Source organism: Haliotis rubra, unplaced genomic scaffold (assembly GCF_003918875.1).
Source record: "Haliotis rubra isolate DU_JTF1 unplaced genomic scaffold, ASM391887v1 Scf261, whole genome shotgun sequence".
Classification (NCBI taxonomy): domain Eukaryota; kingdom Metazoa; phylum Mollusca; class Gastropoda; order Lepetellida; family Haliotidae; genus Haliotis; species Haliotis rubra.
The window spans coordinates 1,296,319-1,313,406 of record NW_025766681.1 but is presented as its reverse complement, the minus strand read 5'-3'; the positions used below and the strand labels follow the sequence as shown (position 1 = coordinate 1,313,406).

The window sequence follows — 17,088 nt, the reverse complement described above, 5'->3', positions numbered from 1 at the left end:
ATATCTACCTGTCAGTCATATCTACCTGTCAGTCATATCTACCTGTCAGTCATATCTACTGGTCAGCCATGTCTATCAGTCAGTCATATGTATCGGTCAGTCATATTTACCTGTCAGTGATGTCTACCGATCAGACCTTCTTCCGTGTCACGGTGGCCCGCCGATCGTCATTAGTTGCCAACCGGAATCTAAGACAAATCCGATCGCTGCTCACACAGGCAGATTAATAGACCCGTATTAACTACATGTATAAAACAGTGCATTATGTTTACTTTTGCCAGTCGTCATAAACATCATGAACGCAAGCGACCGGTGAAGATCCAGGTTAGAATTGGTCTTCAGTAACCCATGCTTGTCGTAAGAGGCGACTAACGGGATCGGGTGGTCAGGCTCGCTGACCTGGTTGGCACATGTCATTGTATACCATGCGATGCTCATTCTGTTGATCACTGGATTGTCAGGCCCAGACTCGATTATATACAGACTGCCGCCATTTAGCTTGAATATTGCTGAGTGCAGCGTAAACCTAAACTCACTCACTCACTCTCCATGAACGCCAACACGCAACAAATTGCTTGCTCAGCGTTTAAACCCCGCTTCTTAAACAAACCAACAATGGGAATGGACACGACTCAAGTAAAACATAATATGACATGAAGCACTCAAAGCCATTTTTTTTGAATTATTTTGAATTCATCTTACGTTGTTCAATTTCGTTGATATCTATTAAATTGAAGTTGAAGCGTCTCCAAACACAAAACACCAACGAGACAAATTGGTGCAACACAAATATCAATGAGATCTATAAACAGAAGATCTAATTAAACTGATATTTCTCCAACTCATCAATGGCTACACAAATGTCAAGTATGCTTCAGTGAACAAGTTCTTCTGTGCAGCACATATGAACGTATGTTTCAAGTGTGAGTGCAGTGCCATTTTCTACAGCAAAGTGTACATAAAACAAGTCTAGATTAAATTAAATGTGTATATGTAAAACGGAACCTGTTAAACTTCGTGCACTAACAGCCGCTAAGTGCCCCGCAGTGACACATCTCAATGTCAACGCTGATATGACAATGTTTCAAGTGTATATAAGTGTACATATAGCACGTCTGGATTAATTTAAATGAGTATTTGCATCAAAACAAAACCTGTTAAAGTTCGTGCACTAAAAGCCACTGAGGGAGGCACAATGACACATCTGAGTGTACACGCTGATATGGCGGTGTTTCTATAAGGGACATTAAGCTAGCTACGAAGCCTAATGGACAGATCGGACGCTAACTGACACTTTCTGATACCTCCTTAATCCGAACGTCGTTATTGGGGAAGCTACACTTCCGGAATATGACAGCGAGGTCAAAATGTGTAAATAGTGAAACACAACATCCTTTACGGAAGCCCGGAAGTCCAGAGAGACTTTTGAGGTTTGTATTAGGTTAGCATCAGTGGAAGTTTGATGTTGAGCGGCTCACCAACATTAAGTCAACTGTCTTTACTGTTACAGCTACTCAACATACTTTTAAGAGGCAAGCCACCTGCTATCTGTCGAGGAATTTCAAATATTATATGACAGAACAAATCATGGGATTAAATGGGAATAAATAAATAAATATTTTTTAATTAATGAATGAATGAATGAATGATGGACGGACGGACGGACGGACGGACGGACAAAAGGATGGATGGATGGATGGATGTTTGGAAGGACCATATCTTATGCATGCGTTTTATAATCTCTATCACATAGTGTAACTCTGCGATATCCCGAGTGTCGATGTTGAGGTTGCCAGTACAAGGTCTACAACCTCATTAAGCTTGTGAAACGTCCAAGTACTGTACACTTGTTTACAAACTACTGCGTTGCCTGGCAACTCTCCTATATTCGTCTGTTCTAAATACGAACATAGACATATATAAGTTACGACAAGGTTGTTTGGTTTTAGCAGTATCAGAACCTGACCGTTAACCCATCCAGTACACAACTAACTAGACAGCGACACTCCCAAAAGTAATCGTCTGGATTGTATATGGTGCCCTGAACTATGGACAGTGCGGATAGTAAGGGGTCCAAAATGATCAGAATGTATTTTTATGACGAATTAACAGAACTACGCTTGTTTACAAACTACTGCGTTGCCTGGCAACACTCCTATATTCGTCTATTCTAAATACGAACATGGTGTTATAGGTTTTACCCTATCAAAGACGTTGAACCTAACCATAACCCAACTCTGCGATATTCCGATTGATGACGTTGACTTTGCTAGAGCAACGTCAACAACCTCACTGTCAATGTTGAAATGTCCAAATAAAGTAAAAACACGTAAACCAAGCCAGAATGCAATTAGCATAAACTCCAAAAACTCGTCCGAATTGTGTGGTGTCCAGAACTATAGACAGTCCGGATAGTGAGGTGTCCAGAATAGTTGGAATGTATGTCTATCAGTAATTAACAGAACTGCCCTTGTTTACAAACTACTGCGTTGCCTGGCAACTCTCCTATATTCGTGTATTCTAAATACGAACATGGACATATATAACTTACGACAAATTTGTTTGGTTGTAGCAGTATCAGAACCTGACCGTTAACCCATCCAGTACACAAATAACTACACAGTGACACTCCCAAAAGTAATCATACAGATTGCCTGGTGTAGAGTACTATAGACAGTCCAGACAGTAAGGTGCCCAGAATAATTGGAATATTTTTCTATGAGTAATTTACAGAACTACGCTTGTTTACAAACTACTACGTTCCCTGGCAACTCTCCTATTTAGTCTATTCTAAATATTAACATGGTGTTTCATAAGTTACGAGAAGGTTACTTGCTTTTTGCAGTATCAAACATGTTGAACCTAACCCATACACAAGAACACTTTGAACGTGGTCAAGCCTGTAAAGTCAAATGCTTATTACTGAGTTCTTTAGACACAGGCGACCCATGGCAGCTAATATATATTTAATGATATATTGTAAGTAATCACTATTGCCTTACGCGCATCCATTGAAATCTGTTGCATTTGGAGTCACGTGGTCTTACGTCATCACTTGACGTCCCCTGGCGGTGACTGGAGTTGAGGCTATATAAGCTGGGGAAGGCCTCAGGTTACTCGGGGACTCAGTGATCGCACGATCCATAGCCGGAACTTTCTGCTGGACGGGAACGAAAAGTGACATTTCTGGTGAGTAATGTTTTATCATTTGATCAATTATGCATCTTGCAGTATATTAGTATATTATCTCAAGTAATAGATGAACACTGGTTAACGCAAACACAATACCTTGTGTAACATCAAATTGTGTGGATTTACTTCGAATGTTACCACTTACCTTCAGGTATGACATGTCTAAATGACCTTACTTAACAGTCGTTTAAGCTTTCTGTCTTTATATCTTTCTTTTTGTCTTACCTTTTTTATTTATTTTTGGGGGTGGGGGTGGGGGTTGTTTTGGTTTGAGGATTTTGTAACAGAAAATGACTTAGAAAATAGTTTTTTTTGCATTTAACATTACGTGCAAAGGACATAGATTACTGCACATTTCTCAATGTAGAACTGCCTTGTGAACACTGCAGATTGTGTCAACACTAGACCCAATCAACGCAAATGTCATTAGACGATTGCGATTGTACATTATTCCTGGTCTCAGGTTTGCCTTGGTATGTGTAAATGTACAAACCCGTTACCTGAATACTTCGAATGCCGAACGGTTGGATATTACAAAAGAAAAAGCTGAGTTCGCCTTTGTATTTCAACCTGCTGATAGTATATCCACATATCTTATTATCGTTTCATGTTAGGTTTTGTGATGTACTTTGAACTTTAAAATTAAAATGGATACTTTTTGGAGAAATGGAATGCATCTACAATGACATTGAAGTAGGGAATCGATATCAGCTATCATGTTCGAATTGAATATCACGGAATTGAGCATTTTTTTTTTTTAAAGATATTGTTCGTGAAACGTAATTAGCAGAAAGAAAGGCTAGGCAACGTTGAATATTTCCCCGTATATATGACTGTAGTTTATCAGGAGTTTCTGAGTACATGGTTAAGTCGCATGGTTTTCCCAAGGTTAGGGTCAATCCTTTATGTCAATCCTTTATGTCAATCCTTTCTAGTAGGTGTATTCAGAGTGGTGAGGTAAGCCACTGGTTAAAAGCGATCGTCATAAAGAATAAAACGGTATGACGTCATCTAGTGTTCATGACGTCACAAATTGGTTGCATAAATCATTGGGAACAATGCATTACCTTAATTGAAAAATATCTGTGGGGATGAATGTTGATTCTGAAAGGGACAATGTATATTTGGGAAGAGTGTATTATAATCTTTGAATACGGATCTACATGCAATTCATCTAGTTGTATATATTTGCTTCTTCTCATGTAAAAATACTTTAATTTCATTTGTCAATGACGCTTTAACAAGTTTCCGTGTCACCACTCCCAGGAGGGTGACAACTGTTAAAAATATTACCTGCTGCCAAGGTAACCGCTAAACTCTCCGTCCAGAAGCTGTATCGCTAACAATCGTATGACGTCATAATATGACGCATGCAGAGCATGGAGTTCGAAAACCGTTCGATTAGCTGTTTTGGAGTTCACTATGTACACGTTTATGTTACCGACTTTCACTGCTTTATTTAAACTATTTTATACATTGAATCGTTTGCACACTCAACTAAAACATAATTAACCATTTTTATAGCAGTTTTGTAGTAGCTTGTCACAATATGTTTTACTGATTTTAAAAACCCAGTCTAGAAACAGAAGCCATTTTGTTTACGCGTCATATAGTCGGTAGCGATCTCCAAAATAAAATAAAATGATATTTTGTACATTTAACATGGCGGTAAGATAACCCTCGGGTAATACGGTCTGATGTACACCTTTTTGTAGCATTGTCACCCCTCGCCTACCGGCTCGGTGACACTGCTACAAAGAGGCGTACATCAGACCGTATTACCCAAGGGAGAAGCTTACTAGTGGTGGTCCGATTAATTGAAATAATCGAAGATTGGTCGCAGTGACTAAACGACCAAGCAATCGATCATGTTTTCTCATAATCGAACACAAACAATTCTGGAACACTTGTTGGCTTTCACACGGTTGGTTTTGTCTGTTACATTTCATGAGCACTATGAGCTCGTCCAAGTCACGATTGAATTTATCGTAAAGACCCCGAAGAAATTTATGTTCCTAACATACTAGTCATCTTTTAAAGTTGAGCAATTTGCAAAAAAAACAAAAAAAAACAAAGAACTATATGTTTTTTCTTTATGTTTTTGTGCAAACAAACATAACCAGGAAAATCTGATAAATGACGCTAACCAATGATGATTGATCGGTCGTAATGAACCAATCATCAATTATGAGATTTTAACCAATTCCCAACACATTGTACATTTAACATGGCGGTAAGATAACGGCTCGGGTGACACTGCTACAAAAAGGCGTACATCAGACCGTATTACCCAAGGGAGAAGCATACAACATATAATATGCTCTTTAGTTACTACCGCTCAAACTACGGTCTGTAGTAAGATATTACAGCCATTCAGTGGTCATTACCACATAAACGACTATATATTGTTAACAAACGTGTTATCGAACTTCTGCTCGGAACATAATTGTAACAAGTATATTTTCCTGACATTCAGAGTATTGTCTTCCTTGAGACCCATTTTGGGTGTTGAAGACTTTGTTACAGATAGGATATTGTTTTGGTCAGAGACCCGATACACGCATGTTTCAGTTTCAGCAGTATCCGTCCAAAACAGATTTAACATTGCGACAAGCAAACAACTGATTTCAGTAAAACCGGGGGATAAGTTACTTCTTCAAGTACCTTTACTGTTTCATTGTTTCCTCACAAAAATCATAGTCATCCATTACAGCATGAGCCTATAGGTCCCTGTCCTGACCATTGCACCCCAGCACTTCACAGGTGGAGCAGGATACGCTCACCTGTCATCACCATTTGATAGTGCTTCATCACCATTTGATAATGCTTCATCACTATTTGATAGTGTTTCATCACTATTTGATAGTATTTCATCACTATTTGATAGTTATTCATCACCATTTGATAGTGTTGTTTTCATCATTTGATAGTGCTTCATCACCATTTGATAGTGCTTCATCACCATTTGATAGTGTTTCATCACCATTTGATAGTGCTTCATCACCATTTGATAGTGCTTCATCACCATTTGATAGTGTTTCATCACTATTTCATAGTGTTTCATCACTATTTCATAGTGTTGTTTCATCACCATTTGATAGTGCTTCATCACCATTGGATAGTGCTTCATCAATACCTGTTCCTGACGAAGTCCCAATCATAAAATGATCATTGGAAATATTGTCTCGCATGTATTATTGTGTTAACATACATATTACATTAGGGCATTATTTGAAACCTGTGAAGCTCGTTTGATACACCATAATGACGTGATAACGACTTCCACCCATCTGTGTGTTGATGGAACGTGGACGATACCACATGTCTGCATGATTTAACAATTGTGTACTTGCCCCTACTCAGCAATTCTACTAACCTGCTTGACGACCGGAGATGTATCAATGGGAATTTACACAATATACTCCCCCAGAAGACGCGATATTTATTTACAAAGTACTCGCCCTTATACAAAAAAAATTACAGGTTCTACAAATGTGTATTTAAACCGAGACAACATTAGGATTGACCTTATTGTCATAAGAAACAACTCTTTATAAAAGGGATGTGAAAACATTTTAATGCATTTTAAATCAGACAGCTTTTTTGCAAATAACTATTCACAATTCCGGAACACCTGTAAAATGAATTCAGATAAATATCCAAATGAAAACGCTGTTGTATGCAGTAATTTCTCATAGAATGCCACACATACAGTCACCATTGGTTGCCATAGCTGGCGAATGTCTGCGGAATGATCGCGTTCTTTGGCTAATATATTTGTTTAAGCAAAAAGTATTTACTGATGCAAATTCTGAGAGTCGGGTGTTACAGGTAGGAGAGCACAAGTTTACTCCATTCCTGGACACCCGGTGTCACCAACGATCCATACATAGAATGTCACACATACAGTCGCCATTGGTTGCCATAAGGGTGTTACAGGTAGGAGAGGACAAGTTTACTCTATTCCTGGACACCCGGTGTCATCAACGATCCATACAAAGAATGCCCACATATGTTTTCCCTTTCGCCCAAAAGAATGTGCCTAGATGGGTGGGGCTGATATTTCTGTGACATGTATATCACTACTACAAATATCCTCATGATGTTGATCACTGGATTGTTTGGTCCAGACCGCCGCCATGTAGCTGGAATATTGCTGCGTCGTTAAACACCAAACCAACCAACCAACAAGTATCCAGTGCTGTCTGGGTTCCAGGTGCTATTGGTATATAGTTTGTACTTGTTTGGTTGGTTGGCTCGTCATCTCGACACTGAGTAATATGATAGTTTTATGACGGCTGCCTATGAGTAATCGAGTCAGAACTAGACAATCCAGTGATTGATATCATGAGCATCGAACCCTTCAGTAGGACACAATGACATACAACAACCAAATCAAGGATCCTGACTTCCCGATCCCGTTAGTCGTCTCTTATGCCATGCATCGGTTGCTGAGGACCAATTCTAACCTGGATCTTTTTCAAAGGGAAGACGGGACAGTAGTGAGATGGGATAACGCCGTTTTGAGAACAGTTTCAGTTTTATTACAAAAAGAAATGGATGATTACCGCTTTGCTACCACAATATGGAGACCGTGTTTTATTGAGCTTAATTACCAATGATAAGATAAGATATAGGGATAAGATATTGCTAAGATATTTTATGTAATATTTTATAGTTGGAAATGTAGTCAACATTACGTGAGATATAAATCTTCACAAAATTTCTTTTAAGCCCCCATGAACAGTTTTCCAGTTAAATCAGAGTGGTAGTTTAATGAGGTAGGAAAGCGTGGTGACAGCAATGCATAGACACCAACATGGGACAGACAGACAAAGGACCATACATGATGTAAACCTGGACTAAAAACCCATTTCAAGCGGACAGGTGACCACTGAGCTATTTACCAAGAGGAAAAAATCCTTTTTACAAAGGAGTTGTTTGTTAGTTGTTTAACGCCGCTCTCAGCAACATTCTGAGCAATATTCCAGCTATATGAAGGTTTTGGAAAGGGGATGAAGGAATGGATGATTTGGGCGGGGGGTAACGAATTTAATCCGAGACGCGATGGAAACCAATCTACTACACAAACTATATACCATTAATATCTTGACTTTTTTGTCTTTTATAAATTACAAAGTCTCAGTTGCAGCACAGTCAGGTTTATCAAGAGAATAAGAACATTAATATTTCATTCACGAATATAATGTCATGGCAGAGGATTGTTTTTAGAAGGTGAATGTTTCAGTTCGGCGTATCTGTTGGATCTAAGTTAGGGTTAGGCTTCAGGCTAAAGGCCATCGCAATCAACAACATCCTTGAACAGCACAGAGAGTCTTATTCATGATTCAAACGTCTTAAAGACTGAAATGAATATCAAAAGACGTACATTATTAACACCGATGACATTTATTGTCTTCAAGGTCTTTGCATGGCATGATACTGCATTAGTTAGCCTTACACCCTGATCCCGTTAGACGCATCTCACCACATCCATGAGATGCTGAAGATCCGTTCTAATCCGGATCTTGACGGTCGTGGTACGGTATTAAAGCAACTGCATATGTCGATGATGAACGATACTACTTATGGTTGAAGTAAATCAAGGTCACCATGCGATTTTGTCATTACCTAAAAGAAGGGCGGTGAGGCACATCAGTGGGTAAAGCGTGCGCTCGTCCCGCTGAAGACCCGGGTTCGATTCCCCACATGGGTACAATGTGTGAAGCCCATTTCTGGTGTCCCCCACGGTGAAATTGCTGGAATATTGCTAAACACGGCGTAAAACTAAACTCACTCACTCACTCAGTACCTTAAAGATTTAAATCTTGTTGTGGGGTCACTTCCATCATGCCACCTGATTTTGATCCTTTGCACTTTTCCCATTCTGATGTTGTCGCCAAAATGATGAAATTGCATAACCTCATCCCTCATCAAAAGACCTGCCGTCTTAAAGTACGGAGTAAATCTTCCCTCACTAACTCTTGTCAATCAAACCAGCTTTAACCCCACCCATTGTCAGCAGCATTGACTTTAGGCTAGTATTATTTCAATAGCGAGATTAGAACGTGTAATGTCAACATGAACGTCATTATATGTCACACAAATAGGGGAGATTACAACGCCGCATGTTGTCTCTTTCTAATACACTCCTCCAATATATGTTTGCCAGACTTCGGATCAGCTATTCTATGAGATAGACCTTTGCGTTGCTGTCATAATAGGAACACTAATTAATACGGATTCCTGCAAGGTGAAGAAGACAGAGCTGACAGCCGCTGATCTAAAAGTTGCGAGTAAGCTTATTTCCGATACAAACTGTCACCCAGTCACTTCTTTTATCTGTATTCATATTGAGCGTTATTGGACTTACAGATATTACCTGTCTGTGTACATTAATACATATCCGAGGCTGTAGTCGTTATCATCATCATCATCATCATCATCGTTATCATCATCATCATTGTCGTCGTCATCATCATCATCATTCATAAAACTCTGTACGATATCCAAGGTTATCATCGTCATCATCGTCGTCGTTTTCATCAGCAGCAGCATTCATAAAACACTGTATGATTCTACTTTACCGAAGCACAGGTCGTATACTGAAACAATCATGGGATATTCAGTCTTGAGTGAGTGAGTCAGTGAGTGAGTGAGTTAGCATTATCGGGGGGTTGAACCGTATTCCATATAACTACGGCATGTTATCTTCATACGGGATTAAAGCCCGAGTGGTGCAAGTCTTTGGCACCTACCACTCACATGAAAAACCAAGAGACATACTCAGTGCCAACCAGGGACACGAGCACATGATCATATGTTCCCTGCATGTCTAAGGGAGGCAACTCTACACTGATCCACCCGTGTCCCTCAACAGCTCCACAATCACAATCGTCTTCGCGGGACTTCCGGGTTGAATAGGCCTGTGAAGATCTGGGGGGTTAGAATTGATCTTCAGTAACCCACGTTTGTCGTAAGAGGCGACTAACGGGATCGGGTGGTCAAGCTTGCTGACTTGGTTGATACATGTCATCGTAACTCAACTGCGTAGATCGATGCTCATTATGTTGATCACTGGATTGTCTGGTCTAGACTCGATTATTTGCAGACAGCCGCCATTCAGCTGGAATATTGCTGAGTTCGGCGTTAAACAACCAACCAACCAACCAGTCAATGCCAACTTGGCACACAACCCCATGATCATATGTTTCTTGCAAGTCTGGGGCGGTGGGGTAGCCTAATGGTTAAAGCGTTGGCTCGTCACGCCGAAGACCCGGGTTCGAATCCCCACATGGGTACAATGTGTGAAGCCCATTTCTGGTGTTCCCCGCCGTGATGTTGCTGGAATATTGCTAAAAGCGGCGTAAAACCAAAGTCAGTCAGTCAGTCAGTTCTTGCAAGTCTAGGGGAGGCAACTCTGCACTGGTCTTCGCGGGACTTCCGGATGAATAGATCCCCAGCATCATTCAGTATTCGTAAGATTCAACTGCATGGGTCGGATGGTCAGGTTGTGTGGCGTGGTTGATGAGTGTCATCGTACCCCGACGGCTGGAGATGATACTCATGACATCAATCACTGGATTATCTGGGTCAGTCTCAAATATTTACAGGCCTTGGTCAAACGGAGGGGGGCTGGGTAAAGCAACTCACAAACCTCAGTGCCATAATGTTTTCACCCGAAGAATATTCGCAAAGTGATTGCACATATTACATAATAAATAATAATAATATACTCTACACCCTTAGAAACGCACCAGCGGCGGTTTGGTAGCCTATTGGTCAAGCGTTCGCTCGTCACGCCGAAGGCCCGGGTTCAATTCCCCACATGGGTACAATGTGTGAAACCTATTTCTGGTGTCCCCCGCTGTGATATTGCTGGAATATTGCTAAAAGCTGCGTAAAGCTAAACTCACTCACTCACTCACTAGAAACGCACCATGCCCTGCTGTTGATTCTGTTCACTCTAACGTTAATGGAAGAAGGCAGGCACGGATATGAGTTACACTGATATCACTGATCAGTAATATAATCCTAAGATATCATAGTTCCGAGGCCCGAGAGTAATACCCTCTTTGTTATTTGGGGGCGGTGGGGTAGTCTAGTGGTCAAAGCGTTGGTTCGTCACGCCGAAGACCCGGGTTCGAATCCCCACATGGGTACAATGAGTAAAGCCCATTTCTGGTGTCCCCTGCCGTGATATTGCTGGAATATTGCTAAAAGCGGTGTAAAACCAAACTCACTCAGTCAGTCAGTCTTTGTTATTTGTGTCATCTTTACACTAATCGAAGATGAAGAATGTTCTCATCAATCACAGTGACTTCAGAAACAGTATATATGTGGGAATAAAATTAACCTCGCTGGTAATAAGTTTTAGTTACTCAAATAAACTTTCAGCCATATTTATGTACGTGGGATTTCGCACAGGAAGGAACCTGTATAATCTTCTGGGAGCATTATTAAAGGTTATTGAGCTGGTTGGTATCGAATTATTGAGCTGGTTGGTATCGAATCAACATCCAGAGTTGATTAAAAGTAGTTGCTGCAGGATCCCCTCATTTGCATATCTGTCGGATCTTGATATCAACGCTATTGATAATGTTATGTACATCACAATGTTGGAGGGGCGGTGGGGTAGCCTAGTGGTTAAAGCGTCCGCTCGTCACGCCGAAGACCCGGGTTCGAATCCCCACATGGGTACAATGTGTGAAGCCCATTTCTGGTGTACCCCGCCGTGATATTGCTGGAATATTGCTAAAAGCGGCGTAAAACCATACTCACTCACTCACAATGTTGGATCTTAGATGTTACTCTTCTTTCTATTAAACCTTACCAAATTAAACTGTATGCTTAAAACAATCATCCATTCTGCTCCCTACAAACCTTCGAGTAGTTTGAGGTTAAATGAAAACGGTAAAGTTGTATTAGAAGCTATTATTAAAAATTGCTTGAAAACGAGAAAAAAAGAAATCCAATAAACGAAAGCAATAAATCAAAGATTGACATGAAATACAGATATTTTTAATTTGGATGTTGAAACTTGAAACGCTTTAAACAGTTATAAGTTCATGTCACAGTTATGTTTGTCGGAAAGTTGCCATTGTTGTAAATAATCCGCATATTTATTTCAAATCATAGCATTTGGGAATTTACAATAATGTGAAAAACAATGGGACTGTCGGGAGGGGATCAGAGGGACTAGGCTGGATCAATGTGTCCATGTTTGGTTCTGTGTTTTCTTCGCAGTGACAATTTCCACAGCCTGATAGCATTCAACAGGTGACCAATGGCAAGCGAGAGCGTGGGGGGAAGAGGCCATGGGTGAAATCACGTCAAATCTCGCGGAATGTTGATGACAACTTTGCGAATCTAATCAATATGTATTGCTATCTTTTCCCGATCACTTCACAATACGTTCTGGTCGAAAGGTTAGCAATTCCAGAACAGCTACAAGACGGATTTTGGCTATTTTTTTCACAACTTGATTCATTGTCATTGTCTGTGGCTCACATTTACACTCTAAATTTTACATATTCGTCATCGCTCGTGTCTTTCCGTAACCGCGCGGGCCTTTCCTACATGCAAAGAAAAACACTCGCCGCTCTGCTGACAGATGTCGTGCTCGATAATACAAAGAACCAAGATAAAAGAAAGTACTTAGGTCAAGAAGCCCCTCTTTGATAAATCTTTTAAGTTTTGAAAACAAAAATTGACAGGAATTTTGCCCATATTTTTCCCAATTTCCCGACTGTTATTGCTTTAACTGAGCCATCCATGCACGAAGGCCCAGCTCAATAAGTTAACTGTTAATTATGGCAGCAGCGAGGTAGTCCAGTGGCTAAGGTCTTCACTCGTCCTTAATTAAACACGGGTTCGAATCTCCACTAGGATACAGTCTGTGAATCAGATTATTAGTGTCCACAGCGTGATTTGGCTGGAATTCTGTCACCAAATATGTAACTATAAAACATAAAACTAATCGTCACCAATATCAGCCACAATCCACACGATGCCACGTGGTCCCAAGTTACACGAGCATGGGGTAGCCTAGTGGTTAAAGTGTTCACTCGTGAAACCGAAGATCCGGGTCGATTCCCCACATGGGTACATTGTGGGAAGCCTATTTCTGGTGTACCCCGCTTTGATATTGCTGGAATATTGCTGAAATTGGCGTAAAACTAAACTCACTCGCTCACTACAAGCATGGGGGTACCACATGCTCTTGTAGCAGTTCTAGATAAAGATCATCTTATGTCAGTCGGTTTGAATATCTCATTTATTGTTCCCTATTTTCCAGGAAATGGTATCGTGCAGTAAATACATTCTCATCTTGGCATTCCTCCTCCTCGCGTGTGTGTCACGTGACTCCTCGGCAGCCATGATTCGTCCCTACCAGTCCCAACTAGAGGAGAAGGCACGACAGGTAAGATGTCCTAACCTTAGAAATGTATTCACAGAAACATAATGACCATGCCATGTAGTACAATAGGTCAGGCGATCGCTCATCGGGCGAGTATTAATTACTTTTGGGTTTAATCTCACTTCGGTTGACCAAGGAACTGTTAACGGTTTCGATCATTTGGAGGTTCAGTCGATGTAATATGCCATATGAATATACCGCTTAATCAAAGTAATGTATGCATTATCTTTCTCTGTATAAACCTTTATTCATAGACGTTGTCGCACCAAAACACACGCATACACCCAGCCTTAAACACATACCTACTCACTAACTCATGCATTCATCCACTATCTAACTCGCTCACTCGTTCACTCATCGACCCGTTCACTCATTCCTCCATTCACCATCCTTTCATCCACGTACATCTCAACTGACAAATAGCATGCTACCTCGCTCACCTACACACTCACTCACCCATCCGCTCTCTCTCTCTCTCAACCACTCAACCACCTACCGACCCACTCACTCACCCATCCACTCACTCACCCACTCACCCATCCACTCACTCATCCACTCACCCACTCACCCACTCACTCACCCTTCCGCTCTCTCTTTCTCACTCAACCATTCAACCACCTACCCACCCACTCACTCTCTCACTCACCCATCCACTCGCTCATCCACTCACCCACTCACTCACCCATCCGCTCTCTCTCTCAACCACTCAACCACCTACCCACTCACTCACTCACTCATCCACTCACCCACTGACTCACCCATCCACTCTCTCAATCAACCATTCAACCACTCATCCACCAACCCACTCACTCACCCACTCACTCACCCACTCACTCACCCACTCACCCATCCACTTACCCACTCACCCATTAATGTGCGATGCTGATATACGCAGGAGGTGATTCACCTGGCCGCCCGGATCATCAAGCTGACAATGTACGGGTCCCGGCTGGAGATGGCCAACAAACGTAATGGCGGAACACTGGACTCTCTCTTCAACCTGCCTGACCTCTCGGACAACGGACGTTAGTTGGTGAGTTGGAGCAGTAACTGCAGAGTCACTTCCTGGTTTGTGATACCTAGTAGTAGTAGCAGCAGCAACAGTGGAAGCAGCAGCAGCAGCAGCAGCAGTAGTAGTAGTAGTAGTAGTAGTAGTGGTAGTAATAGTGGTGTTGGTAGTAGTAGTTGCATAAACAAGTTTTTATTAATGGATAATGTTAATAGCTATTGAATCGCAGTGACCGGTAAGTGTGCAAGTCAGAAATATAATCAGTTGTCAACCATCTTCATTTGAGATTTTGAAAGGCAGAGAACATGATATACGTTTTAATTTAATGTCTCGGGCAACGATATTGCACGTCTTGTTAAAAGTCAACAAGTCTGTCTCTGTTTCGTAGTTGATGATTTCAGCTTGTAGAAGAGCTGAATATGATTGCTGTATTGTGAAAACATCAATTTCTTTAAAATCATTTTTATGCTTCTGTCATTTCAAATTGGGGAGTCTGTTTCATGTTGCCGTAGATGACAGGAATTCTGCTACTGCCCGTTTGTGCATGTATAAGCCTAAAAACCGGTGTGCTGGTTTATGTAAAGTGCTCAGCCCTGTTTCTTCTTGTAGATTAGTATAAACACAAAACAATGACTTACGTCAGTATCATAAATACATAACACATCAGTAGAAAAGCCCAAATATACATGGTTAAATATTATTATAAAAACAACAGCACGAAATCGACATAGCTGAGTTCGCCAGCAGGCGTAGCATGACATTTTTAAGTTTATGGAAACATAAAATGATTATATTTCTTGATTAACTAAATGCCTTGTAATTATTTGCAATTTGTTTATTGATATATATTACCAAAATATCCCGTGCTGTTCCTAATTTGAATTATGCACTATATATTAACATAATAACATACTAAGATGGCTTCGTTTACTCACGGTCTAGAATAATTCTCTACCCCATGAAGGGTTCTCTAGCTGTAGGTGAGCCCTGGCTAATGTGAGAGACAGACACGTGTTGGCAGCCATGTTTTTCAAGTACTCTCTGTCATGTCCAAAACGCTCTTCACCTAATAATATACATCAGACCAGATGTCCCCTTTGACTAATGGCATGTATGTCTTCCAGATGAACTGAACGCCTCCACAGAAATAGAAACGGACTTTGTTATTTACGACAAATGGCTCTTGTGACCTCTTGAGCGCCTGCTTCCTGTCTTTGACGTCACTTCCGGTTGAGACTGACATGTGCACCTGAGATGGCGATTGGATATCGGTGACGACCTCTCGGCTGACACCTGACCCCGAGGAATTCTGTTGTGTAAATAGCACTGACCACGTGACCACGTGAAAAAAGGTCACGTGTCATTTCATGGCATCACGTGACATTACTTGACATTACTTCAGACCTTTTATTTTTTCATCACTTGACAAGTATCACTAATGTCTTGAGAATAAACTGATAAAAGACTTCTATTCCGTCTGTAGACTTGTGTGTTACCGATATCTTTATCTGTGTTGATATGTATGCACTAAATGATGGCAATCAGATATATCGGCACCTGCTTAACACTGGCAAGTAAAGGGTAACAGTCACATTTCCATCTCATCCCACCGGGTACCCATTAAATACGGGGTAAATACAGGCATTTGTTTTACGTCTCTTACCTTAGTGGACACATGTAACTTGGGCTTCTGTGGGGAACAGAGCCGTTCCTATAAAAAACTGTCCGAAGTTAAGTTGTGGAAAACAGTTCATGGTGCATCTATTTTCCATCACCAGCGTTGCTAACCTCCGCCAGATTTGTGACCTGTGAGCGCGGCAGCGGAATTAGTGCCCGTAAAGAGGTCACGGCACTTAGCGAGACCTTAGTACTTCCGGTGACAAACAACGTTTCATACCTTTTCGAATGGTCTAATAATTGTCAGTTGATAGTAAGGAACCGATAATTCCTGCAGGAATAACAAATTTCCGATCTAACCATCCCCAAATTAGCCAACTATTACGGCTGTTAATAGCTGTGACAGCCAAGCATTGTTGTACACTTGGTCCGGTCATATTTGGCGATTGAGTAATTTGGAACCAGAACTGGTTCTTGAATCACCGGCTTGTCATCGGCAATCTAGTACCGGAAGTAAGCTGGGCCCCGTCTCCAATGTCGCAAGTTGGCGCGCGCAAAGGGAGCCGGGAATTAGCTTAGTATCGGAAGAAACGCCTCGTGAGAACTAAGGCCCTATACTTAGTCATATTTATTTATGTAGTTAATGATCAATCCTCAGGATCATAACCAATCTGCATGGACAGTCATCCACTAAATCCGATTTAGCGAATATTCCGATACGACGGACAAATCTTAATTATCTGTTTGTGTCGCGCCGCCGCAGTCGCCACCACTCGCCCGTTTCCGTAACCTTCCGTAAAGATTCTTCCCCCTGCCGATGATAGTTATGTGTACGACAAAATACGACAAT

General features: G+C 41.1%; 1 protein-coding gene across 1 annotated transcript; it reads left to right on the top strand.

The window, feature by feature from the left end:
* The first annotated feature begins 3,119 nt into the window (after positions 1-3,119).
* On the top strand, positions 3,120-16,092 carry LOC124280159 (cerebrin prohormone-like). The gene is made up of 4 exons (XM_046716045.1): positions 3,120-3,189; positions 13,490-13,615; positions 14,508-14,645; positions 15,746-16,092. The coding sequence occupies exons 2-3, from the start codon at positions 13,493-13,495 to the stop codon at positions 14,640-14,642; spliced, it is 258 nt and encodes an 85-aa protein (XP_046572001.1). The 5' UTR covers positions 3,120-3,189; positions 13,490-13,492; the 3' UTR covers positions 14,643-14,645; positions 15,746-16,092.
* Positions 16,093-17,088: the final 996 nt, after the last annotated feature.

Excerpts from the sequence above, each read along its gene's own strand:
- LOC124280159 (XM_046716045.1), top strand. The coding sequence starts at position 13,493 with ATGGTATCGTGCAGTAAATACATTCTCATCTTGGCATTCCTCCTCCTC. Across the intron at positions 13,616-14,507 it reads TAGAGGAGAAGGCACGACAG|GAGGTGATTCACCTGGCCGC; the intron begins GTAAGATGTCCT and ends TGATATACGCAG.